At 40.6% G+C, this 25,554-nt stretch overlaps 3 protein-coding genes and 1 long non-coding RNA gene across 5 annotated transcripts; 2 read left to right on the top strand and 2 right to left on the bottom strand.

Moving 5' to 3' along the window:
• Positions 1 to 9: 9 nt before the first annotated feature.
• On the bottom strand, positions 10 to 10,401 carry LOC148399189 (uncharacterized). Its single transcript, XR_015857866.1, has 5 exons — positions 10,344 to 10,401; positions 9,989 to 10,227; positions 7,563 to 9,232; positions 7,384 to 7,442; positions 10 to 2,736 (listed from the first exon to the last, which is right to left on the bottom strand). It is a non-coding gene; the product is annotated as an uncharacterized LOC148399189 (long non-coding RNA).
• mvb12a (multivesicular body subunit 12A) lies at positions 887 to 7,272 on the top strand. 2 transcript variants are annotated; one of them, XM_088372758.1, is made up of 10 exons: positions 888 to 1,046; positions 2,579 to 2,668; positions 3,123 to 3,206; positions 4,938 to 5,037; positions 5,790 to 5,919; positions 6,016 to 6,156; positions 6,287 to 6,393; positions 6,468 to 6,526; positions 6,658 to 6,711; positions 6,789 to 7,272. In XM_088372758.1, exons 1-10 carry the CDS (start codon positions 1,044 to 1,046, stop codon positions 6,867 to 6,869), a joined length of 849 nt encoding a protein of 282 aa, XP_088228884.1. In that variant the 5' UTR covers positions 888 to 1,043; the 3' UTR covers positions 6,870 to 7,272. The 2 variants fall into 2 exon arrangements, with proteins under 2 accessions (XP_088228885.1, XP_088228884.1); XM_088372759.1 differs by lacking the exon at positions 6,468 to 6,526 and having other exon boundaries at positions 887 to 1,046.
• On the top strand, positions 7,837 to 14,491 carry LOC148399191 (transcription factor AP-4-like). Its single transcript, XM_088372757.1, has 7 exons — positions 7,837 to 8,183; positions 10,013 to 10,178; positions 10,360 to 10,458; positions 10,601 to 10,771; positions 11,096 to 11,242; positions 11,448 to 11,618; positions 12,350 to 14,491. The coding sequence occupies exons 1-7, from the start codon at positions 8,095 to 8,097 to the stop codon at positions 12,503 to 12,505; spliced, it is 999 nt and encodes a 332-aa protein (XP_088228883.1). The 5' UTR covers positions 7,837 to 8,094; the 3' UTR covers positions 12,506 to 14,491.
• On the bottom strand, positions 11,300 to 25,300 carry wdr19 (WD repeat domain 19). Its single transcript, XM_088372754.1, has 37 exons — positions 25,058 to 25,300; positions 24,504 to 24,595; positions 24,352 to 24,417; positions 24,135 to 24,260; positions 23,850 to 23,965; positions 23,660 to 23,775; positions 23,501 to 23,581; positions 23,153 to 23,265; positions 22,837 to 23,010; positions 22,698 to 22,768; positions 22,459 to 22,625; positions 22,242 to 22,362; positions 22,057 to 22,163; positions 21,868 to 21,984; positions 21,581 to 21,736; positions 20,753 to 20,900; positions 20,400 to 20,613; positions 19,780 to 19,939; positions 19,549 to 19,659; positions 19,353 to 19,462; positions 19,193 to 19,250; positions 18,916 to 19,062; positions 18,750 to 18,832; positions 18,590 to 18,673; positions 18,362 to 18,508; positions 17,944 to 18,068; positions 17,715 to 17,824; positions 17,105 to 17,173; positions 16,943 to 17,020; positions 16,676 to 16,772; positions 16,452 to 16,576; positions 16,181 to 16,262; positions 15,860 to 16,010; positions 15,540 to 15,663; positions 15,372 to 15,448; positions 15,098 to 15,214; positions 11,300 to 12,453 (listed from the first exon to the last, which is right to left on the bottom strand). Exons 1-36 carry the CDS (start codon positions 25,061 to 25,063, stop codon positions 15,100 to 15,102), a joined length of 4,044 nt encoding a protein of 1,347 aa, XP_088228880.1. The 5' UTR covers positions 25,064 to 25,300; the 3' UTR covers positions 11,300 to 12,453; positions 15,098 to 15,099.
• Positions 25,301 to 25,554: the final 254 nt, after the last annotated feature.

A 25,554-nucleotide genomic window follows, 5' to 3' on the forward strand; every position in this document is an offset into this window, starting at 1 on the left:
GAAATGGGATAAAAGAGGATCAAGAGATCTTGCAAAGGGATCTTTTCATGAAAAAAAAATACGTTTGCACATCATTATTACTTTGTGCCCTCAATTTTTGTTGTTGCGTTTAAGACCATCAAACAAATGTAAATCTTTGACTGAGTTCACACCAGTAAATTATTATGTTATTAAAGAGGAAAAAGCAATTCAAAACTACATGATCCTGCATAAAAACTATTTGCTACCTTTGTAATCTCATGAACTAAGTGTGGCTACTAGACCTGAGTTCATTTCCATTGTTTATACCAATTATCCTGTTCAAGGGTTAGGGTGAGTTGGCAACTCCCTGGACTGGTGGTCGTTAGTAGAAACTGCAGCACTACAGCATAATTCAGTGATCATGTAATTAATTGTAGAAGTTTTTTGATATACTGTATTTAAACCTAGAATAAACCTTATATTACACTTATTTAGCAAAGTGCACATTTTACATGTTTTATGCATTCGTGTTATCCATAGAGATTTTTGTGAGCTTCTGTCATTCAAAAGTGTGTGTTTTGTTGACGATTTTATTCTAAGAATTATTGCAAAATATAAGTAATGGAAAACCCAATACAACAACTCTAAGTGGTGCATACTGTTGTTTAATTATTGAGGAAATGAGCAATCTGACCTCTTAGGCAAAGATTGGATTCCTTTTTAAAATGTAATTAATTGTTCAAAAGTATTGTGATTATTGTTTAGTTTTAAGGCAAGTCTTGGGAACATTTTCCTGTATCGAATCTGATATGCTGCCATCTCGCGTCAAGAGTCAGCAATTACACACTGACGATTTACTCAAACATTTCTGTACTGTCGAGTTTGATATGCTGCCATCTAGCGTCAAGAGTTAGTAATTAAACACTGACGTGTTTTAGGCGTGAGATGTTCTGGGAGTTGTAGTTAAACAGGACTTCCTGCTTTTACCAGGAAAATCACCTACAGACGTCAAGCGACACTTCATTGCAGTTTCCTCACCAGACAACTAACCTTCAAACTTAAGAGAAGTGAAGACTTTCATAATGGTAAGTTAGTGTCGATGAAGTGATTTGTTTCAATTTGAAGAGAGATTGAACTTATTTTAAGCAAACACGTTTTGACGAATAATCGCAGCTGATGTGACTTCAGACCGGCTGGTCGTGTTTGTATTGTAAACGACACCCAACACTTCTTCCAGCATGCCTGCTCACTTATTTGCTTTTTTAATAACTCGGCCTTGACACCAGACAAACTTATTGTTATGGAAAGCTGCTGTAAGTCAATATTGATTATGGTTCAACTTTTTGAAAAATGTCCAAATGTGTAAACAGTAATGTACTAACTTTTATACAAGGTACACGTGTCAATTTGGTAAACACTGGAAACTTTTCTTAATTAATCTATAATTAATTTAGATTTACTTGGACTTGTACTAAAAGTAATTCAACTCGGAATAGGTCCCTCAGAAATACTCCAAGTACAACTAACCCAATTAATTATACATTTAAAATACATTTCTTGTGTTTGCTTCCACAATGAAAAACATGCATATACATACTGAACTGCATACATATTTAGAACTCTCATATGAATTATAAACCACAAACATTTGGAATGCCATGCACTGAATTTGACTTAAATTTAATTATTACTCTGAATGGACTCACTATTTCCGTGTCTGGCAACAGCGCGTCATAACACTGCCGTTCAGAGTGAATAGGAGCATTGTGTCTTGCTGTATGGCTCACGAATAACTAAATATGCGTTGTCAGCCTTTAAACAGACCCTATTTTGCTGCTAATTTGTCACATGATCATCAACAATAAGCTGTCTAATTCACCATAATACCTTTACTGTCACTGGTAGAATTTTGCTTGTTAAAATAATAAGGAAAAAAAATCAGCTGAGCAAAACAACCAATGTGGAGTATTCTGCACTCGATGGCCCCAACATTACCTCGACTGTGTGATGACATGAAATACAAAAAAGAAAAACTACATTATTGTCATTTTAGTGTAGTTTACATTGGGACCCGCTGCGCATATTGAAAGCTGTTTCTAATATTTTGGTCCCCGTGTACAACTCAGACATCAACAATAAAAAAAAAATCAATTAGTATATAATTGAATTAAAACAAAATTGTGCATTATTATATCTTAACAGTGTCTGTTGGGATTCAATTTGTTCATCTATAGTTGTACTTTTGGGGGGGTTAACAGTGCTATTTCATCACTGACAAAAATGAATATTAAAAAAACACCTTCAGTTATGACAAACAATGTTTCATTTAATAATTAAAAAACAGCTAAAAAGTTGCAATTAGATTTTGTGTGATACGGTTCTTGTATTAAATCCCATCACATAGGATGTCTGAACAACCATTTAAAAGTTTTGGATCTTCAAATTAATCCAAAATACAGTTACTGTGGTTGCAAAATCAATGGGTGCATTTTCTTAAAAACAAGGCTGTTTCTAAGTGGTGAGACCAAACTTTTGAACCCAAGTACACCTGCATTTCAAAAGGTCAAATGCGGCATATGCATATACGTACCTCCTTGTCTTTTTTTCTTCTCCTCAGATGGGCACCACAGATCATGGGGTAGTTCGGCCACTGACAGCAGTGGCGTGGACATCCAACACTTCCACCTGCCCTAAAGACTTCACCTTGGTACAAATTGTGGAGATTCCACATTTTTCGCTGCATATTGTGTTTTTATTCATCCATACACCTTGCACCTTGTTAAGGGAAGGAACAAAAAAAAAGGGGTTAGCTCCTTTTGAATATTTGTGGAATTTCTCTGAAGGAGCATGTTGAGTGATTTGGACAATTAACATGCAATGTTCTCATAAAAAAAAAAAAACATTCCTCACATAACTGATCACTGTTTGATCATGTTGTTGCTGCTTTTAAGTGTCAAGATAACCTTGGCTTATTCGCTCAGAAGTACTTTGGTATGTGGTCATAGTAATGAGGGAGCACAAACCTATCACACCTGTTTTGATCGGTTTTTTTTTTTTTTTTTTTCCCTCCAAGTCCTCTTCTCAAGGTCATTGAACATTTGGCGGAAGGTGTCAACGGGAATGACTGTTCATCTAGATTTATCAGCTGTTTCTATCTACAGATCAACATCACTGAAGATGGAGCTAACGCAAACTTCACACGCAGCTTCGCCATAAGGTCGGGTTATTACCTTTGCTACAGTAAGGTAACTGAGAGACACGTTCACTGTTTCAGAAATATTCTGTGGGGTTTTTGCTTCACCGCAATACATAATACAGTGCCGTGAAAAAGTTTGTGAACCCTTAGGATTTTACAATATATTTGCACTTTTTTTAAAGAAATGACGGTGACAAGTTTACAAAAGTGTTACAGGATATTGACACAAGGCTAGTTAGCATTGACACAAATCTGCAAAACCCTGTTTTAACAGGAAGCATAAGAAAATAGCAAAAAAATCAAAACACAGGTGTGAATAAGTTTGTGAACCTTTCCACCTATAGAAGTTAAAACTGACTGTGTGACATGTCTTTCAATACTAGATGACTTCAGGTAATTTCATGTGACTTGACAGACCTTAAAGCCACACTTGTTGTATACTCACCTGAATGTACTTGTCATTTAGTAGAGCTATACCTGCGTGGACACAAACATTACAAATCTAGCAATGGGAAGATCTAAAGAGCTGTCTCCAGACCACAGAGGAGCAATAATTGCAGCTCACAAATCTGGAAAAGGTTACAAAACCATAGCCAAAGATCTGCAGCTACATGTTTCAACTGTAAGACAAGTGATTTACAAGTACCAAGAACATGGAGTAACTACTTCACTTCGAAGATCTGGTCGTCCAAGGAAGATAACAGGCAGAGCAGAAAGAAAGATGGTGAGAGAAGTCACTGATAACCCCAGACTTACCTCTAGAGACCTTCAGAAATCTCTCTCAAGCAAAGGAATTGAAGTTCATGACAGCACCATCAGAAAAAGACTGGCTCAGAATAACCTTCATGGAAGGGTAGCAAGGAAGAAGCCATTACTATCAAAAAAGAATATTGCAGCTCGGTTAAAATTTGCTCAAGAGCACATAGGAAAGCCTCAAGAATTTTGGAACAACATTTTATGGACTGATGAATCTAAAATAGAACTTTTTGGCCAAAATCAAAACAGATTTGTTTGGAGACGACCAAGCACAGCTTATCAACAAAAGCACCTCATCCCAACTGTAAAACATGGAGGAGGACGAGTACTCGTATGGGGCTGCTTTGCAGCAGCAGGACCAGGGCAACTTACCATCATAGAAGGAATCATGAATTCCGAGGTTTACCAAAATATTCTGGAAGAAAACGTTAAACCGTCTGTAAAGAAGCTCAAGTTAAGAAGAAACTGGATGCTGCAACAGGACAATGATCCAAAGCATGCAAGTAAATCAACATCGGAATGGCTCAAAAAGAAAAAATTCAATGTTCTGGAGTGGCCCAGTCAAAGTCCAGACTTAAATCCGATAGAAATGTTGTGGTCGGACCTGAAAAAAGCAGTGCACCAAAGAAAACCATCAAACCTTGGACAACTGAAGCAGTTCTGCAGGGAGGAGTGGCCCAAAATCTCCCCAGCTCGATGTGAGAGACTCGTCAGTACTTACAAGAAAAGATTGCAAGAAGTCATTGCTGCTAAAGGAGGTGCAACAAGCTATTAACTCTGACTGTTGGCAAGGGTTCACAAACTTATTCACAACTGCGTTTTCATTATTTTGTTATTCTTGTGTGTTTATAGTTAAAATATAGTCCTATTAATTTGTATTCAGCCATAATGGCAATGTGTCACCATTCTGTAACACTATTGTGAACTTGTCTCCGTTATTTCTTTAAAAAAATGCAAATATATTGTAAAATCCTAAGGGTTCACAAACTTTTTCACGGCACTGTATAAGCATGTCTCTCTGCAGGCCACCTCGGGTGGGATGGTCGTGTCAGACATTCAGGTCATTACTGACAAGGACGCCATTCCTCATGGCTTCTGCTTCATTGCAGAGCACTTGGAACCAAGTGAGCACACACTCAAATTTATTCATACAGTTTAATGTGGAGACCAAGTAGATAACCTAAGTCTGAGGAGTGTTAACAATGAAGTCAGTGGTTTTGAATAACGATTTGATGACTGGTGACTTTTCTGTTGCATCTTTATACTAACAGTGTTCTGGTAGCAGCCACGGTAGTCTTTTCTGTATTTTACAAAGTTTAATAGTTCTGCAAATTGTCTCATTGGACTAGGACTTAGTAGGTTTAGTTTTGGCCTGCAGTTTTTAACAGAGCCACAGATTCTAATAGTTCGTCAAACAAGGAGCTGAGCTCATCTGCGTTGACAGAAGCTAAGACAAAGGGATTTGACAGCTGGTCAAAAACTGCAAAGAACCGACCAGCTGTGAGTGGGTTAAATTCTGTGGCTCTGAGTATGAGCTGCAAATTTAACTGCAGTACAGTAGAAAGTACAAACCAAAAAACAGCGATGGAGAGAGCAGTCATGCTTGATCTGGCCTGAAAGTCAAATTCTGTACAGAATTTTCATAACTTTTCAAAAATAAATTTCAAAACTTAAAACATCTCATAACAATTCACTAACAACTTCAACCATGTTAGGTTTGTCATGATGTTGTGCAAGTGTACTTAATATTTTGCCAGCATCAAATGTTTATAATAAACCACAGAAACCAATGTTGTGACTAGACTTTGCATACACTTCCTTTAAAAAAAATTCAGTCGATTTACTTTGCTAATATTTCGTACGTTGCTGTCTCCAGAGGCCACCGTTTCGAAGAAAAAACGCATTTGTGTGCGTGTCGTCCCCGTCGGTAGTGTGGACACAGCTGTCTTGGACATCAAACTGACAGCCAAAAGCAAAATGATGTTACAACACTACACATGTGTTGGGTAGGCACCGTACAATCCATGACATTCAACTGCACTATTACTTCATCCAGCTCCTCGTCACGATGGACCTTTAAATACTTTATGTGTTGTTTACAGAGACATCCACGGCTATGTGTTGTGGTGTCGAAAAGGTCATTTTACCAGCACCACGCCCCAAGCCAAGCCTCGTAATGTCAGTCTGGGCCTTCGTAGAGACTCTATGGAGCTTCCTCCTACTCTACAGCCTCTAAGAGCCAGGTACACTTTGTTTTCTTTAATGCCGTTGTGCTCACTGAGAGGAATTGAAAGTTGTCATTGAACAATAAAGGACCCTCTCCTATTTGGGAGGTTTTAAGTTCTAAATTTTTGGTGGGTAACGTTTCTTCAGCAATCCTCCTCAAGTGCCTCACGGTAAAATCAGCTACAGACGCCACTCCCTCCATGTCAATGAGTCCCTGGACAAACCGGCTGACAGCAGCATCCAAGGAATCACAGGTAACACATTATTACTGCGAAGTAGTTGTTTTTTAGGTTTCTTCCAATATGTTCTCTGTGTCATTTATCTGCAGCGCTAGATGGAGTGCCTTTCAGCCTTAACCCAAAGTTTAATATCCAACCAAATGCTACGGTATTTTCAACTTTCTTTTTTTCTTCTCAAGTGATCAAATTTGCTCCCAGCTCAATATTTTTAGGGCTAACATCTCCCACTACAAAGGTCTTCCAGAACCATGTTAAGCTATCCCTCTTTGTCCCTCTCAGACTCCCCAGCTCAACAACATTCGTATAAAATCGCTCCAAGATATAGAAAATGAGGTAAGACCACTCGACTGCACCACTTTCTTCATTACCCTTCCACGTATAAATGTAATGACTTTGTATTGATTTTCCAGTATAACTACACATTTGCAGTGGAGGAGTTGGCTGCCAAGAGGGCCAGACCGCTAGTGTCGACATCCTCAACTGCTCAGTGATCTTTGTTCATTCCCAAAGCAACATCTGACCTCCTCCATTGGAATGTCATCGTGGTACAAATGAAGGAACGTTACATCTTTGTGGAGCTTTGAACTTGAAATGTCATTGAAAAGGCATGCACTAACCATCTGTTTAAAATGTTGTGAGTCATAGCATCTTCAAACATTCCAGTTAAGTCTTCCATTCGATTGAAATATATTCTTTGCAGAAATAACAGGGTGACCAATCTAGGTGATTAATCATTGACAGTGATAGTTCATCATGATTCCTTTTACGTGCTTATGTTTGTATGTGTTTGTCAATTTTGATGGCATAGGGTACAGATATTTATCTACAGAGCGTTTTTGTACTCTTTAAATAATTGTATAATGCTTGTGTAAATAAAATGACACTACAGAAGAATTCTTCATTTTGTTATATACATGCTTGTATACTTCATCAAATAATTCATATTTTAGTTGGCAACTTCATTGACCTGATAAGTATATAAGAATGACTATAAAATAATCGTACCTGGGTGGAGTTTGCATGGCTGAATTGCTGTGTGGGTTTCCTCCGTGTATTCTGTCCTCCTAAATTACAAGAAACATTTTTTTTTTACTCTAAGGACTCAGATTTAGACGTTCGAACCACTTGTCTTACTGTGGTGCCTTGGTTAACACATTTAATTATCTATTTATGAATTTACTTACATGCACGCGCACGCACACATTCATACATACATCCATGCATGCATAATCAATGGATGGAAGTTTGCCCCTTGTGCAACGTGAAATCCAGGAGCGACTTTTGACTAGTTTTCCTCCACGAGCACTCAGTGCGCTGCTCTCCGCTGGCTTGTTTGTCTTGCCGGAAGGAGGCTGATTCCAACCAGCTGTTTCCCGCCTCACGCGGATCAGCTGCGCGCGCGCGCAGGCACGTACGTACACAATGACACAGTAGGCGGAGGCAAAAGACATACACACAAACACGTAGTAGGCGGAGGCAAGATGCCACACACGCGCGCGTGCACACACGCATTGGAGGGAACCCCATCAGCTGTGGACAGCTACAACTTTTGTTTTTCCAACCCGTTCCTTTACATCATCGCGCGTCTTGCATGCGCGTGACTGCTAGAAAATACAACAGCAAGTGTGCGATTCGTAGATCTTTTTTTTTTCCCGAAAGAGAGAAGTGGGAGGGTGAGAGAGCAAAACACGCGCTTTAGTGGGTGGCTTTGAAAGCATGGAATATTTCATGATGCCGACAGAGAAGATACCGACCCTGCAGCAATTCAAGAAGACTGAGAAGGATGTTATCGGGGGACTATGCAGGTACGTTCCGAAAAGCACGTTGTGGTTGTGTTGTGGCGGCGGGCTGCGAGCTCGACTTCTCATAGCGCGTTAGCCGTTAGCTGCTAGCATGCGATAGTTTGGCAGCAAGGTTGTACAAAGTGGCGGATCACGACCTGCGCTGCAGCCATTCCGTGCGAGCGGACGCAAAACTGAGTCGCCCCTGTCGTGTCGTTTGACAGCAGGCGGGTCAAGTTTTGACCCACGAGACACGTTAAGAGGGCATTCGCTCCCATAATATGTAAATCAAGCACATGAAATCGATACATCGCATTTGCAGACGAGCACGTGGTGGTTTACGTGTTCGCCATAGTCTCATTATTTGCAACCAAATTCGGTTCATCACACAATATTATGTCACGTTCAGTATTGCAAACATTTTGAGTTGTAATAAAGTGGAAACATTTGGACCATTAACACTCGCGCTGCGTCTTTTACATTTTTACACAAGCAGTAGCCATGGTTGTGGTGCTAACTCGCCAAGCTAACACAGCGTGACAATTTTTTTTTCAACCGCGCTCGTTTTTAGCCGAAAAGCCGAGACTGGGCTCTATTTGTCGGTTTTACGGGCGCACGAATGTCGCGCGGTCTTTGATCGGTGTTATTTTGCGGGGGGACGGTGAACGTTGGCAGTTCGCTCGGCGCTAACTGTCGAACGCATTGTTCTCCTCGGTGCCCGGGGGCCTTCTGCTGCTTGCCTGCCTACCACCGCTGCTGCTGTACTCAGCGTGGACTGGAGTGGAGTCACATTTCACTGTGCTGCTGCCAGCTGGCCGACGCGCCCTCCGGCGGCCATGTTGGAGGTGCGCAGCTCCTGGCTAGCCGAGAGCTTGTTTGTAACGTCGTCACAAAATAAACACATTATAACGGACAGGTTATGGTTTGTAGTAAAAGCTGCACCAAACACTTCATGAGGCACACCTGAACAGACAAATGCAGGGGACGGCATTTTCGGCCGGCAGAAGAAACATAAATAAAAATGTAAATAAATACCTCGTTACATGAAGTATGCCACACTCCGCTTTTGGAACCTGTTACACAAAGATGAGATTTGACCATGATTTGAAACCCTAATTTAAGTTGAAAACCTGAATCCTAAAGTTTCCTTTTGCTTACATTTCCACTTCTTTGTGATTGAATTAATGATTTTTATTGTTTGGGTTGTCTTCAAAGGCTCATTTGTGCAATTTTCATCAGTTCATGATCGAAGGGTACATTGGAGCACCGGGACCCCATCTATTCTACGATCGGATGCCTGTGAAAGGCATTTCACAATCATTTTAGACATTGTTTTGCTTTGGCTGTCGGTTTTACCGGCTCTAATCACAATGGTAGTGTGGTTTTCCCACCCACAACGATCCTATCATTTTCAAAGCCGCACAAGCAAGTTGCCATCTGACCTTGAGTGTTTTATAAACATCTCTGATCAAGTTCTACTGGTTTGTTTACTCGGGTTGGTCGTCCCCTCTGCGCCCTAATTTCGTTTATAACATGTTTTTTGTTGAGGTGGTTCACAACTCTGATAGTCAATTTAAACTCATTGACCCAGAGGGCAGAGGTCAAGATTAAGTCCTTGTAAGCTTAGGCAAGTCTATTTTTAGATTCTATCTGATCCAGTATTAAGTTTTATTGTGGCTGTATTTTTGTCCAGCATAGATGCTTTGTGTGAAAGTGTTGAGTCACTGGTAACCACTTTTGAGCATTTACATGTCTTGTGATGTTGCTAGTACTAGCAAAAAATCTTCTACGACGAGCAACTAGTCTCATATGAAAACATAAATGGTTACCTTTGTCGTGTGACCGTTCTTTAGTCTGGCCAACATCCCCTTCAGTCCAGAGACAGCCCAGGACCAAGAGAGGCGAATCCGACGTGAAATTGCCAACAGCAATGAGCGGCGACGCATGCAAAGCATCAATGCGGGCTTCCAGTCCCTTAAAAGTCTCTTGCCTCACACAGATGGAGAGAAACTCAGCAAGGTACGTGGTCATGCAATTGAATGCCCACCCTACAGCAAGTGAAAATCCACTATAGGGACCAAAAAAGTCGTTTGGATCAGTTGTCAGAAACACTTTGAAAATGGAAAAAAAAAAAAAAAATTCATACCGATGTGTTTGACTTAGTGTTGCCGGAGCTTTACCTACTTTTGGGTCTCTGCAGGCGGCCATCTTGCAACAGACAGCAGACTACATCTTCACCTTGGAGCAGGAAAAGACGCAGCTCTTGTCACAGAACAACCAGCTCAAACGCTTCATACAGGTATGCCCAAGTGCTGTTTTAGTGCCCTGACAGCTTCCATACTACATGTAATCTTTGTGCTTTGTTTAAAGAATAATATTGCCTTCATTCAATGCAAAGTGTGTGACTGCTGTCTCACCCTGTTTCCACATTGTGACTGCAGGAATTCAGTGGTTCCTCGCCCAAACGGAGGCGAGCGGAGGAGAAGGATGAAGGCATCGGCTCTCCTGATACTCTAGATGAAGAGAAGGTGGAAGAGCTGAGGCGGGAAATGCTGGAGCTGCGCCAACAGCTGGACCGAGAACGCTCCGCCCGTATGCAGCTGGAGGAGCAGGTGAACGTATCATTGAAGTCGTTTGCCTTAGCCGATTATTTCGGGTCCTATTCCAAACGCTGATAAATTTGGACGTGGTATATCACTAGACTTTTGAACAACACTACATAATAGTCAGTTTACTATATAGGGCACAAAATACTGGATAGAGAATCAGAATGCTGCCATTTAGATGCATTTGTATCATTTGTTTTCATTGTGCACGCTTCTATGTATTGTCTACATTTAATAATCGTCTTTTTCATATGAAATGAGTTAGAGTGAAGGTGAGCAGGCACATTTGATGGATCATGGGTTACTTACGTCATGTGTGTTTGGCTGCAGGTGCGCGCTCTGGACACCCAAGGGCACCCGGATTGCCTCAAGGTGATCACCCAACAGGTGGAGGAGGAGCACGCGCAGCTCCAGAGCCAGACGCTGTTACGACTGCAACAAGTTCAAGCTGCAGACAGACCCCCTCACAGTCCAAAGGTTGGCCAAGCACACATTCGTACTTGTAAAGCCCACCTGTACTTCAAGAGACTCGCATGATGAAAAGTATAAATGATTTTTATTACGCATCACAAATGATTACAAATAATGTTTGTATTATGAGTAATCAGACATGACTGAAGACATTATTGTTTACAAACAATAATTATTGTTTATAACAAAGGTGATTTGTATGTTTCTTCAGGTGGTGGCCCCTCCCACTCCCATCGCCTCAACCCACCACCCGACAGTCATTGTGCCGGCGCCGACACTAACCCAGCAACCCCATCACCATGTCACCGTGGTGACCATGAGCTCATCTCTCCACAACAGCACCGTGTCTACGTCGAGACAAAACCTGGACACCATTGTGCAGGTATGTCCTTTGCATATGATTATACACATGTGCCCAATGGAAGGTCATCCAAAACGCACGCTTTTAGAGAAATCTTCTGCCTTTATCAAAAACAATAATGGTTCTGTTTCCTGTCATTCACCATATAACTATTGTGTATATTCAATATGGTGACTGATTAATCAGCCAATATTGGCTATTTTAAAATTGGCAGGAATTTGCAGATTTATTTATTTTTTTACACTAACAGTAAAGACAGAAAATGACAGTCAGCCTCTCTCACCCACTCACAAATTGGCCGATATTTGACAATTTTTCTCTTTGGTGCAACGTTAAATACTAAGAGAAAGTTTTGTAAAACAGTCAAATGTTCTACCCATGTTTATCGTTATTGTAAGCGACCGCGAAAAGAAGTTGTTTTCTTCAATACATATGTTTTTAATGAATCAGTTATCTCAAATTTATTGTGCCAAAAATTGCGCTAACTTTACATAGGTTTACAGTCAAAACAGCCTTCTGAGGCAGAAGAATAACTACGTTGCAGTCCATGACAACCTGATTTGATATTTCTGGTGTACAGTATCGTACTGCAACTAAAATATTAAAAGTGTATGATTGGACTACAACCACAATAACAAACCCGTTTTAAAAACCATTTGTTTTTGATACAGCTCTCGTATCCCATCAGATTGTGGTGGTGTAGCTTACATTGTGGCTAATTGAATATATGCTGCATCGTTCGCTCCTCTCAGGCCATCCACCACATCGAGCGCACTCAGGAGAGGCGAGCGAGCGCAGAGGAAGAGCAGAGACGAGCGGTCATAGTCAGCCCCGCCCATGTCGCCATGGACACCGCCTGTTCAGACACAGACACGGACACAGAGGGAGAGGACTGCTCAATGAACTGATCGTGCCGTGAACTCACAAACACTTAACACCATCTCACTGTAAGATTCCATCCAGAAGCTTGACTACTTTAAAAAAAAAAAAAAAAATCTCTCCGAGCTCCCACTCCCTGTAGTGAAGCGCTTTTCGCTGTCGCTCTTGTAATGTAAATTGTCTGACTGAAAACTAGGAGTGGTCAGCGTGCAGAGGAGGCCAAATGGGGTTTCTTGAGGCTGCTCCTCATCGGTCCGTCCTCCCAGTTGTTTTCCATAGCCAGGCGCCGATGACATTATTTGTGCTGCAAATTGACCTTTTCACTATAATGGAGAACTGAATGTAATACAGGAAGCAGCAACTTGTGACTTTTTGATTAAGAACGGGGGATTTAAGAGTTAGAATCTTTTCTTTCCCTCGTCTTGCGTTTCAAAACAAGACAGGTCACAGACTTAATTGCAGGAGCGATACTAAAAGAAAGGATTTTACTTGAATGAGTATACTTATCAGCTTAAGCCCTTAAAATAGATATTGAAGAATATAAGGTATTAATCAATTGACAGTCTGTTAAGTGTTTTGGGAAATGTACCCTGTCAGGGTTACTGAACTGCATTCTCATATGAGATTAATTTAAAAATTGGAAGGTTATTTGGTTCGATAAGGAGCAAGTCGCCTTGAGATTCAAAATTGGAGCCACCCAAACTGCACCTGTCGTCTTAAGGCGAGAACTAAATGTTGTTCTGGTAACAACAAGTGGGCTTTCTCAATCGCTTTCCGACAACTTGACTGAATAATTGGAGGAAACAGTCTTATTTTTAAAAGATGAAAATGTGATGTACTCTTAAAACCTATTAGTCTGCATGACAATTTCAAGTTTTCCACCAAAGACTTCCAGTCGCAACTTCTGATCTTGGTTTGTTGTTTTCAGTGACTATGCACTTGAGTGTTTGCTACTTATGCAATCGCATCTTCGGTCCATTTATACACGTGGCGAAGATTACTATGCACCGCTAATAGGTGTGTATGTCACACCAACAGTAAAGTTGTGACTCGCTTGTATCAAAGAATATCATTACCGTTCTTACGAGGTGCTGTTTGCCAACATGGTGCTCTGCTGACTAGCTAAACATTTTCAAATGTGGCGAGTCATTTGCACATGTTGGAATTAGTTTTGTGTGGTTGTGCTGGAAAACAACTTAAGTTGAGTGTTGTAAAATACACCAAGATCGGTCACTGAAATACCACAAAAGTCCCCAATGAGCACTGGCCAATGCTCAAAATCGCTTCACGTTGTCTAGATGTTTTTTTCTTTTTAAAACTGGAACTCTGTGTTTTTATTTCCAAACACAATTTGATGCTGTAAACATTCCAAATGTTTGGAGTTGTCTTTTCATCTCGCTGCCTTCTGTTGAGTGCATGTTCGTAACAGGTTGTCTTGTGTGACAGGTATTTTCTTTTTGTTTTGACGAACATGTTGTATGTGGACGCCGCTGCTCGCAATCTAGCATCGATGTTCCATCTGGTTCGACTTGTTTGTTCCATGCAAAGTGGGAAGTCTAGGGGGTTGTTCATAGAGTCAAAGAGGGATCAGTGGAAATTAATTGTTAATTATGAGGCCGCAGCCTAAAGTCAAACTGGAGCTTTGGTGTGTGGAACAAAGAAAAACACTTTTTAATAAGATCTGTACAGTACACATTGTATTTCAGCACTGATGCCTTTCAGTGAAGTTTGAGCTATTTGGTATAAAGCACTTGCTGTCCTCTACTGCCTGAAATAATGATGAGGAAGTTCCATTTCTTGTTTTTAAGTACGCTTTTTACTATGACTATTTTTGTTCAACGTGATCTGCTTTTCTGTCTTTCCAAATTTATTTTACATTTGTTGGTGTTTTATATTTTTATCTCTTTTTTTCAGTCCACGTCAATAAGAAGCTGTTATATTTTTGTTTAAAAAACCTGGGTAAACAGTCCTTTGTATAAAGAATAAAAAATAAAATTTGTACTTTTCTATGATAACATGCTTGATCATTAATTGAACATGATTTTCATTTTGTGTTTTGGGCCAACATAAGAATAACGCATGAGAATTTTAAGCGTGAATGACGAGTTACCAGATTGATCCCATTGAAAATGAATCAAATTTGGTAAACAAGGTGTGCTTCATAAGTCAACCACCATCACCTAACAATATGTACATAATGTCTCCTATGTCTATTAGTGAGCCTCTAAGCATAATTTTTGGGAGCTAGGGTTGCTTTATTTTACACAGTTCAAAATGAATCAATTTTACCCCTTCGTATCAATTGAAGAGTACTTAAAACAAGTGAGTAAACGAAAGGCCCTTTAAATCATAAGCGTATTAACAGTCCTTCGTAAACTGTACTGACCATCTAAGTCAGGGGTGGGCAATTCCGGTCCTCAAGGGCCGGTGTCCTGCAGGTTTTATAGGTCTCCCTGCTGCACCATACCTGATTCAAATGATCAGGATTGTTATCCAGCTTCTGCAGACCTTGCTTATTACCTGACCGAGGCCCTCAAGGATCGGAACTGCCCACCCCTGATCTAAGTGAAAAGAGGAAATTCTATTAAATCTCAACAGGCTGAGTGGAAGAGGCGTATCACCTTCACTGATCCACTTGATTAGTCTGCAAGTGTTTGGAACAATCCTGGATCTTCTTCACTTGCTGGGCACTCAGAGGCTCTGAGCACATAGGACACACGGTCTCAGTCTCCAGTAACCTGAAATCATTCATCAAGGACAGAAGAGTCACCTTTTTAAAACAAATTCATTCGAATTGATATTGTAAAACCTGGACTCATAAAAAATAATGGATTATTTTTGTCTCGCCAAAATGTGTCTGTGTCAAATCAACAGAGCGCGTGTCATGCCACTTACAGGATGAACTGCGAGTAGAGTGCAGGAAATTCACAATGAGGACACACCGACCAGTCTTCTTTCAGCATATGACGACCCTATAATTGTGGTGATAAAGCGAGACATAAGACACAAGATGCGAACTTGTCAAATGTCAGGTCAGCCCACAGAGTGATGGAGCACACTCACCGTGGCGATGCAATAGGGCAGGTTGTTCTTGCATGAGATGCAGAGCAGTTCGTTCTGTGGAAGCTGGAAGCCACAGTAAGGACACGGGGTTGTTTCCTCTTCCAACTCTGACGTATCTGGACGCCTAATGAAATTAAAATCATGTATGATTAGAAGAGTAAATAATGGAACAAAAATACAATCTTGGAAATTCTCATGGAGTTAGAGCAAGGGTGAGCAAACATTCATGTTCAAGGGATACATTTGATTTCTAAAACAGTGCATATCATTTTGTGCGCTATGTGAAATTAGTTGATGAGCCGGTTATGTTGGCCGCTCACCGAACCATAGCCTCGATCTTCTTCCTGTAGTTCTGGTGTATCTCGTTTCGGTACTCAGGGCGCATGAGCATGGCGGCAAAGCCAAAAGCGGAGTTCTTCAACCCGGCTCGGTGACATTCAATGACCGCCGATGTCAGAATGGGCACAACATCTGCGGCAACACAACAAACAAGAGAGACCTTGTGAAAAAAAAAAGGGAAATCTCCATGGCGGTACGGTGGAACATGTAGTTAATATGTCAGACGTTCTGGGGCTCAATGACTCAAAACAAGATGTTGAAAAGAGATGAATAACTACAGTACATTGTGTGCAATGACTCACGTGCTGGAAACTTGCTAATATTTTTGCTGACACGAATAAGCATGCGTGCCCCTTTAAGGTGGTCTCTTCTCTTGATGTGGATCTGTACACAAGCACATATCAAAATATTTTTTCAAGTATAATTATTACAATCATAATTGTCATTGCACAGTGACAGTAAAGCACTCAATTTGAAATTATGGGCATTACGATTTATAAAAAATATATTTGCCCTCTTCTCAAATCTTCATTTATTTATTTGACTGTCAATTTTGCAAATGCATGCACTCACTTTTCCCAGCAGGTAGGAATGCAGGATCATCAAGTTAGTGGCCATTTCCGCAGGAATCTTTATCTTATGAGCTTGCAGTTGTGTGTACATGCTGAACAGCACGTTGTGGGAGCTACGGTAGTTACCTGGTAGAGACACAAGAAAAACAGCAGCATAGTTGTTGTGTCACATGTATTATCCCACAATAGAATGTAAACAGCTTTTGGTGAAGCGAAGGATCATGCCTGCGTTCTGTTCTTCCCTAGCAATGATAATCGCAGTGCGAGCAGCCTCCCTGTACTGCTGCAATGCCATGTAGAGTCGGAACAGGTACTTGGCATCCTAAAAAAAAAAAAACAAAAAAAAACACTCACTGTGATACAACATTCAGACATTGGTGAGGCAAAGACTTCTTTCTAATAGTTGTTTCTATGTGCTGTGTAATTGCAATACCGTAATGTAAACAGTTTAGGTTGCCACTGTCACGATAGAAAACACAGTATAAAAATCACCTTTGGAATGCCATCACTTTCCCCCATGAGGTATTCTATTAGTAAATTAGTAAGTGAGGTGTCTTTGGCGTGGCCCACCTGTTTTTAAACACACACATAAAGCACATGCATTTTCATTGTTTTGATAACAGGGATTTTACATCGGATACGTTGATCTCTCACTGTTTCAATAGCCATGTCCAGAGCCAGGCTGTCTTCCGTATTAGGACACTTCAGAAAGTGCTTCAACGCCTGAAGAAGAAAACAAGAGAGGCCAGTGATTTCATGGGAAACAATCCAAATGTACTTAATTGGTCCAAAATCATTTTCAATCATTATTTATCACAAAAAATTAGTGAAAGGAAATGAAGCTTGAAAGATGCTTCGTGAACCAGTTTTTGTATATACTAATGACTCCTCTCGATGGCAATGTTTGTACAGACTTTCCATTTTTTAAACCAACAGTGCCTTCTAGAGGAGGAAAAAATACAACGTCTGATCCATGAAAGAAATTGGAAGCTTCATTTCCCCATCACTACAAATGTGTGTAGTGTTTGTTCATCTACGCAATTAAAGACTCTTCCACTAGAGGGCAGAATGTACATTTAACCATGCACCCATCTGTTGCCATTCATTCATCCAAAACTACATCATCATCAGTATTCAACTAAGCAGGCCCAGATTTCACAATGAGTCAGTGCATCTTGAGTAAACCATTCCAGGCTTTCCAGAATGTAAGCATGTAAGTGAAAAGACAGCGGTAGGAGTGATAGAGACGAAGGAGAGCTCCTACTCTGCTGTATTGTCCACACTTTTGAAAGAATTTGCCAGCTTGCAGGTGGTTCTTTTCTGCCTCAAAGTACAGTGCGATGCTCTGATAATCCTCCAGTGTTGCGTCAGAGCCTGTTGAACACACGCAGCAGCAGTTGAATTTAGGTTTCAGTTTGCATTAGGCCACAAATGGGGCAAAACAATGAACTTGATCCCAGAATTTGAACTTGCAAGAGTGGATAGTCACAGACCGATAATGTCGGCGTAGACCTCCATCTGTCTGTGCTGCTGGGCAAGCTGGAAGGCTTCGTCATTGCACTGAGACAGCACCAGGAAGTGGATGGCCGAGCCATAATCATTCAACGACAAGAAGAATCTGCAAAGACACAAACCCATCAAGAGCTGACACAAAACAGCAGACTGAATGAATGAAAAGCATGTATTGCCATTTTTTTTGTAAGAAATAGTTTGGACGATACACATTTTTGAAAATTACAATTGTTTCTAAAAATCCAATCCCTCTCTGTTATACACCTACTACAACCACAATAATTAACATATTGTTAAAACTTTATTTTTATTGTTAAACCTTTATTTTTATCAAGTTAGACACTTTGACAACATGGTGCACTTAAGTATAAACATTTACAGCACACTATTTTGTCCTACCTGGCCACCATCTTGGCTCCTTCAATGCTCTGCGTTTCCCTGACAATGCGAACAGCACCTTCTGGGTTTTTCAGGTGATCCAGCAGCACGCGAGTCACATTGTCCCAGTCCTTAGCACTACCATAGGCTTGTGCTGCCTCTTTATAACTGACGAACACAGAAATAATGACATTGGCTTTTTTTTTTTCCCAAGTCCTGATCTCAATGGAGACATCAAGAAGAACTTACTTGCCATCCGCCTCCTTGGCTTTAGCATACTGCAAGTGAATTTTGGAAGAGGTGACATTCGGCAGTAACTCCCCCACCTTTGCCCTAAAAGAGGAGTCATTTCATTGTGGAGAACCTGAGACCACTTTCAAGGTCAGAATGTTTTCAGGCCTTGTCTTACCAGTTTTTGCAGCGAATGTAAACTGATGCTGCTTTGTCGTAGCACTGTCCTTTCTCATAGAGCTGAGCAGCTTCAGAGAATTGCTGTGTAACAAAATCAAAAATTTAATAGACATACAAAAACAACTGCTTCAATACATAAGAGAAACTAGAAAGACAACTCTTGCCTTCATGTTTTCCAGTATGGCTGCACATTCTTTCTTAAGAACTCTACTTGGGTGTTGACTAGCCTGGGTCACTCCTCTCCTTATGTCACCCATTCGAATGGACATCCTCGCTACACCTGCCTGGCACACCTCATCATGTTCCTGGAACTGTGACCCGAGGGAAAGCATAGTGACAAACCAGTAGAGCAAAGACCAAAAAATACACAACATTGACAAAGTTTTGGCAAAAACTGAAGTAGTACTTCTGTCCTTATTTTGTCGAATGCGTTGCACTTACTTTATTATTATGAGTCATGCCTTTCTCATAGTGTGCCAGAGCATTCATGTAGTCTCCACTAGAGAAGAAAGGAAGACACACAGAGAGAACCAGATGATGCATCAGCTCTAACATTTTAGATGACAGAAGGATTAAGATCGATCCATGTGTGTATATGTACATAAACTCCAGATGAACGGCATATTCTTTGGAGAGAAATGGAATCTGGTCTTCTGCTAACCCCTTAGCTAACTTCAGAGCACTGTCCCAGTGTAGCAAGTCTCTCCTCATCTAAACAATAGAGACAATTTAACTTACAACAACTGGTTAGTTTAGAATGCTGAAGCCCAAAAACTATGCATGTCTATGAATCTGACCTCCAGGGCAGCTATGGGGCAGCTTGAAGCCAGATACAGGTCCTGAGCAAGACAGAAGTCCTCCAGGAACATGGCCAAATGGCCTGCAAGCAAGTTATTATCCTCGATTCCCTATGAATCGAAAAAAAAAAACATGTTTGTTTCTTGATAAATTCATAAATGTTCAGTTTGTTGTAAAATCTCGAGCTATTTGTCAAGCAATGTTCAAAACTCCACCACCTATAGTTGTACCTCGATGGCCTGTAGTGACATCACCATGCCCACATTGCCACTCATGCGGTAGAAGTGGATGGCCAGCTCGACCTCCATGTGGACCAGACAGGCTTTGCCGATCTCTGCTTTGTCGGCCTCGCTGCTGTCAGTCAAGCACAGATCCCAGGCTTCATAAAACCTGTTGAGTGACAAGTCTATCTGAATCACAATTCTTTGCCCTTCATAAATGCACGAGGCTTAAACGAACTAACAAAAACATACAAGATAACCTTTTAACTCATAAGGAACAATTCGGATCAGTCCCATACAAATGCTCAATGAAGAAATAGAAAAGCAGCAAATTACAGTGTTTAAGATACAGATAAAAAGGTAATAAACAAAACTAATTGTGGCCCTATACAGTGATTTAAATTCTGACCATTTACCAAAGGGTTAACAATCAAATTTTAATGATTTAACTATACAAAATATGGAAAATACAAAACTGGTGAGCTGAATTTACATGACTCTGATAAGATTCAAATCTACATTTGGAAGAACATTATGGAAACTTGTCACATTTTAGGGCTCCACATATTTCCTGAATGAATACAATCTAACAAAATCAAGACTCCTCAATCAAAATCAGTGGTACTAACCTCTTAAGCTGAAGAGCCTGTGTGAGCTGCTTGCCAAGTTCTGGCTGTGACCCAGACGGCGTGTTTGTTGAGTGTTCAAGGAAGGAGTGTGTGCTCAGAGCCACTTCATTGATCTTGCCACTCGCCGTCTGGCACGTAAGCACCCCGTTGTAGAGCAGCAAAGGCTTCTGGGAGGAAAGAAGTGGAGTGCTCCCCACTAACACCACTCGCGGGCCTAGATAACCAAGGAGGAAATATGAAAATACAGAACAGCCCTTTCCACCTGGATGACTGAAAATGGCAATCACCACAACATTACCAATGTTAACAACATTAAAAAGGACAACTTTGAAACTTGTTTGGTGTTTCCCTACCATATATGGTGGTTTTATGGGCAGCGTAGGTGGAGACTTTGTCATCGTCAAAAGCTACAAACACCACTCTGTCTGCGTGCCAATTGTCCCACAGCACTCCAGTGATGGTGGGGGAGAAGTTTGGAAGCTCAAGGCACAAATCTGCTGCCTGGAATGACAGAACACAAGAATTTGAGAACAGAACTCATTCTGTGGGAGTTGATGAGGACAAATACACTAATTATAACTACTATCCACCCTGGACTGCGAGTCAGCCAGTCAAGTTTGTTAGCAGTGTCGAGAGACATTCACATGGAAGGATAATTTAGAGCAGCTTTTCTCGCTTTCATGATAAGTTAGTAAAATAAGTAAACCAGTGTGTTAGCAGAAATGAGTAAAAAAGCAAATAACTTTGGAGACCTTCTGCCGAAAGAGGGAAAGGTCAAATGATGAGACAGATGGAAAAAGCCTGCAACTCCCAAGAAAAACAAAGTCGCATTTTGCACACTCTGCGTAACAGGTGGCATTTAAAAAAGGGGCAAATTTACAGCTTGCACAAGTGTGAGTGGATGAAAAATTTACTCGCACCGTCTTGAATTTTTGCGGCATATACAACCTTTGAGTGGCAGTCTGATGCCCTGAGTGGGAAGAACATCAAACATGAAGTTTCTATGCAATCAATTGCTACATAAACACAATTACTTTTACTGTTACTTACTGTTTTCATTTGAATATATCTGTGGTTTTCATTGCATTGTGCTGCAGTGATGTCAGACTATTTACTGGAACTGTGTTTTCAACTGGTCAAAAGTGTGTCAATCCTTGTGCATGCACTTTGCATGGACTTACATTTGAAAGGGTGAGCAGGAAGCCGCTCTTCTTGTCATCAATAAAGACCAACCGTGTTCCATTTACATCTGGGAAAACTTTACTCACTGCCACGGTGTGACTGTAAGTGCTCACAGTCTCCCAATCCTCCACCAGAACACACACAACGTTACCTAACTGGAAGAGGAGGAGCGATACGGGAAATTCAGTCAATGGACAGACATTGATTCAGCAATTGTTTTTTTTTCTTTTTTTAAATACAGAGAATGAATGAATAAGCAAGTGCTTTGTGAGCTACCCAGCCTTACATCAGTGCCATAGTAGAGGAAGTCAGCAGTGAGCGCGTGGCAAAGGATACGACCTTTTCTGTCATCGTCCGGGAACAACTTCATCTGCTTCCTTTCCTCCTGTTCACTGCCATCGATCTAGGAGACCAACATGGTAACAAGCATGGCCTTGTTGTTTGTAACTCACTAATAAGGGTAGCTGTGACTTACCATATGCAGTTGCACTTTCCCGTCAAACAACGCCGCAGCATATTTTGCATTCAGACACATGTTGGCAACTGTCCCAAAGTACTCAATCTCCTTCAATTTGGTAAAAGCTGAAGATGAACAATCCAGTCAAACGAATTGCGTGAAGCGAGATGACTTAATGAATGAGTGTTGAACATGACACGCACCGAATTCCTGTTCCAGCGGTGCATAGAACCAGGCTTTGTTGTTCATTCCGACAGCAACATGATAAGGTCCTACAGCAATGAAAGTTGGTTCTACTTCCACTTGTATGGCCACAGGAGGTATCTGCAAAACAACTGAGTTACTGAGGCGCACGGTGAATCTAGTGAGCAGTCTTTTAATACTCCAGCATGTTTTGCTGCAGTGACTTTTACTCCTCACCCCATAGTTTGACACTGTGACCTCCAGCAGAGACGTAAGGTAAGCCAGTCTGGTTCCATAGCTGTCCCCCAGAATGGGAAGCTTTGTGAGGAAGACATGAAGAGTTCCTTTCTGGGTCGATACTGCCAGCAGCTGGCCATCATCTGTCCAACTGAGCTGGTCCAGACCTGAGCAGAAAGAGTGGGAATCGAGTAAGAGAGAGACATTTCAAATTACTATATAGAAGCAGATGTCCTCACCTTTAGTCTCATCCTCCAGCTGTATCACATTGCTAATGTATTTGAAGTCAGAGAGATCATGGATCTTGATGCTGCAATGGACAAGGGGATTTAGTTTGTTTAGTTTTAAGTGTAAGTTTCATTAGGAGGTATTACACACCTATTGTCTCCACAAGAAGCAGCCTTGTTTAATGCAGATGAGATGGCTACGCTGTTAAGACTGTCTTTATGGTTCCGAGCCTGGCAGAGCTCATGGCCAATCTCTCTGACGTGAGTAGAAATGACCACAAAGTATCCAAGAGAGAAGCCAATGAGTATGTACCCATCACCAAACCTGATAAAAGTGGGGGGAAAATCTGTGAGGATATTGTGTGTGTGTTCTGCAATAATAATAATTATAATAAAAAGACATCATGGCAGTTTGAAAAAATATACCCAAAGCCAAAATGTAATGTGAGTGTGCATCTGTAGTGTACCAGCGATAGGAGACGATGCGCCCGTAACTTGCTTCAAACGCCAACTCATACCAGTCGTCTGTGTTGGTGACGCTGAAAAGGACCAAGATCTTTTTGTCCACGCAGACACTCACCTAGACAATAAATGAATCTATGATATTTATAAGACATTTCATTATACACTGATACAATACAATGCAAGTGGTATCAGAAAGTCCTTCTAAACTAAGATAATAGTAATGGGATTTTAATGTATAATAGATTTGGCGTTGTTTAATCGATTGTTTGTTAAATAATACAATGAAAAGGATGTTGAGAGAATAATTCAAAAGTGAAGCTGTTGAAAAATAGGGGCACGATGAAGCTCACAGTGTTCTCTCCTTGGGAAGTTCTTTCACTGGTCTTCATCATGGAAAAGTAAATGTCTGCAGGTGCACCACGCAGTTTTATCTACAACAAAATAAAAACATGTCACTTCGGCATGACTCCCAGCTGCATATTTATTTATTTTTTGTTCGATGACACAACCTCTCGGATCGTGTCCCCCTCTTGATTGCTGATGCTCAGATTGTTGTCATCGCAGCCAAGGGCCAGCAGATTTTGAGCATTCCAGCAGCCACAGGTGATTTTCTTGGTATGTTTGCCTAGCATACATGGCAATGGAGTTAAGAGAAAATCACAAAAACATGACAATCATGCTTGTTTACAAGTCATTTACCTAATATTGGGATTTTGTGTGAGGTCTGCTGATTGTAGATTAACAGGTTTCCTTTTGCAGTGCCAGCTGCCAGCAGGGGGCCCGTTTTTGACCACACGATGAGAGAAATGTGGTCTCTGTCAGGGAATGTTTTTTTTTGTAATCATTCCACATATTAAATTGGTCTGTTTGTCTAAGCAAAAAGGAAAATATCACTACTACATGTTTGATTAATAATAAATAGACAGTAAAAAATATATAATTGTATTGCTAGATTGCACAAGTTGGTATTGAATGCAAGTATACCTCATTCCACTGTCTATTTTGGATGTTTTGTTGACACTGGCATCCCAAAGGTATATGGAGCTGGATTTTGCTGCTATCACTGCCAAAATATCCCCATCTTTATCCCAGTCCATCCCCACACAGCATCTGGGGGAGCAGGAACAAGAAAAGGAAAGTGATTATTTCAACAATAAAACTTTCTTTCGCTTCAATTGTTTTTCTTTTCCTTGACACATACCCAGGAAGACTGATTTCAGTCCACTTGTGTCCATGGCGATCAAATATTTTCACTGAGCTGTCTTGTCTGATGGATTGGATACAGCACATCACATTATGCATTGGTTAGCAGGTCAGATTTTTACATTCCAAGTAGCAACACTTCTCACTCACCCTGCAACAGCTATATAATTTCCAAGGGATTTCTGCCACTTGTACAATAACTTGGAGCCCATCCAAGCATTGTCTATAAGGGTAAAAATGCTCTGCGGACACAAGAGGATTATTTCCGAACAAATTTAGTCAAGTTAAATGTCTTTTAACCGACACAACATATCCACACATAATTCCACTCGCTCTCATTCTTATTTCATTTTTTAACGGTACATCATATGGACACCACTGACTCTCATTGGTATTTCATTTTTAACTGTACATCATATGCAACAAGTGTACAATAGAAATGTTTTTGACCACACTACATAATTACAAGAATTTGACTAATCCAGAAGCTGGGTAATGTAATAGAAACTTGATTCATTTGACAGGAAGTTGAGCTGAAAAAGCACTTAATTTGTCAAAATGGTTTTATTTTAAGTTTCGTTAGCTAATTAGCACTACATTGAGCAAATCGCTGTCTAAGTGAAGACAAATCCATTCCTTTCAACTCGGTGATGCATAGCAAACAAAAATAAAAACAACATTTCATGTATTTGCGTAATACCAACCTTCATCTTGATGATATTAGATCTTTAATCGATCTATTCTGTTCGAAGGATGACACAATTTGATGCCACAATGCTTCGTCTTGTAAAAGGAATATTTTCAGTTTACATCCAAAAACAGGTTAATTTCGCTACTGCACACATGCTCAAAGAATAAATGTGGGAAAAGTTGTATGTGAGAATTCGTAGACGCCGAAGCGTCTGGACCAGAAGTCATAGCAACAGCTCTTAGCCAATCAAGATCGCTTCTGGTATTAAAACCGGATATCTGAGTTGAAGAGGTTCTCCTATTTTATGTTCCGGCTAGGAACAAGAATAACCTGGATTGACCGAGTAAAATATTCTGAAGTTGGTATGATTTATTGAGTGAAATACCTTTGACAATCCTTCAAATTTAATTGCAGAAAATATTCTGAAAAAATATTCTGAAGTTGGTGTGATTTATTGAAATACCTTTGACAATCCTTCAAATTTATTTGCAGAGAGAGAGAGAGAGAGAG

This window comes from Syngnathus floridae, chromosome 4 (assembly GCF_059516105.1).
Source record: "Syngnathus floridae isolate MCC-2025c chromosome 4, RoL_Sflo_1.0, whole genome shotgun sequence".
NCBI lineage: Eukaryota > Metazoa > Chordata > Actinopteri > Syngnathiformes > Syngnathidae > Syngnathus > Syngnathus floridae.

What these genes read in the sequence shown, in the direction of transcription:
- mvb12a (XM_088372758.1), top strand. An exon ending in TGCAGAGCACTTGGAACCAA is followed by an intron (nt 5,038 to 5,789) that starts GTGAGCACACAC and finishes TGCTGTCTCCAG; the next exon opens with AGGCCACCGTTTCGAAGAAA. An exon ending in CAACACTACACATGTGTTGG is followed by an intron (nt 5,920 to 6,015) that starts GTAGGCACCGTA and finishes TGTTGTTTACAG; the next exon opens with AGACATCCACGGCTATGTGT.
- LOC148399191 (XM_088372757.1), top strand. Translation starts at nt 8,095, where the DNA reads ATGGAATATTTCATGATGCCGACAGAGAAGATACCGACCCTGCAGCAA. An exon ending in GACCCCCTCACAGTCCAAAG is followed by an intron (nt 11,243 to 11,447) that starts GTTGGCCAAGCA and finishes ATGTTTCTTCAG; the next exon opens with GTGGTGGCCCCTCCCACTCC. An exon ending in ACCTGGACACCATTGTGCAG is followed by an intron (nt 11,619 to 12,349) that starts GTATGTCCTTTG and finishes CGCTCCTCTCAG; the next exon opens with GCCATCCACCACATCGAGCG.
- wdr19 (XM_088372754.1), bottom strand. An exon ending in CTTCCCAAGGAGAGAACACT is followed by an intron (nt 23,266 to 23,500) that starts GTGAGCTTCATC and finishes TTTATTGTCTAG; the next exon opens with GTGAGTGTCTGCGTGGACAA. An exon ending in TGTCACTACAGGCCATCGAG is followed by an intron (nt 19,660 to 19,779) that starts GTACAACTATAG and finishes TTCGATTCATAG; the next exon opens with GGAATCGAGGATAATAACTT.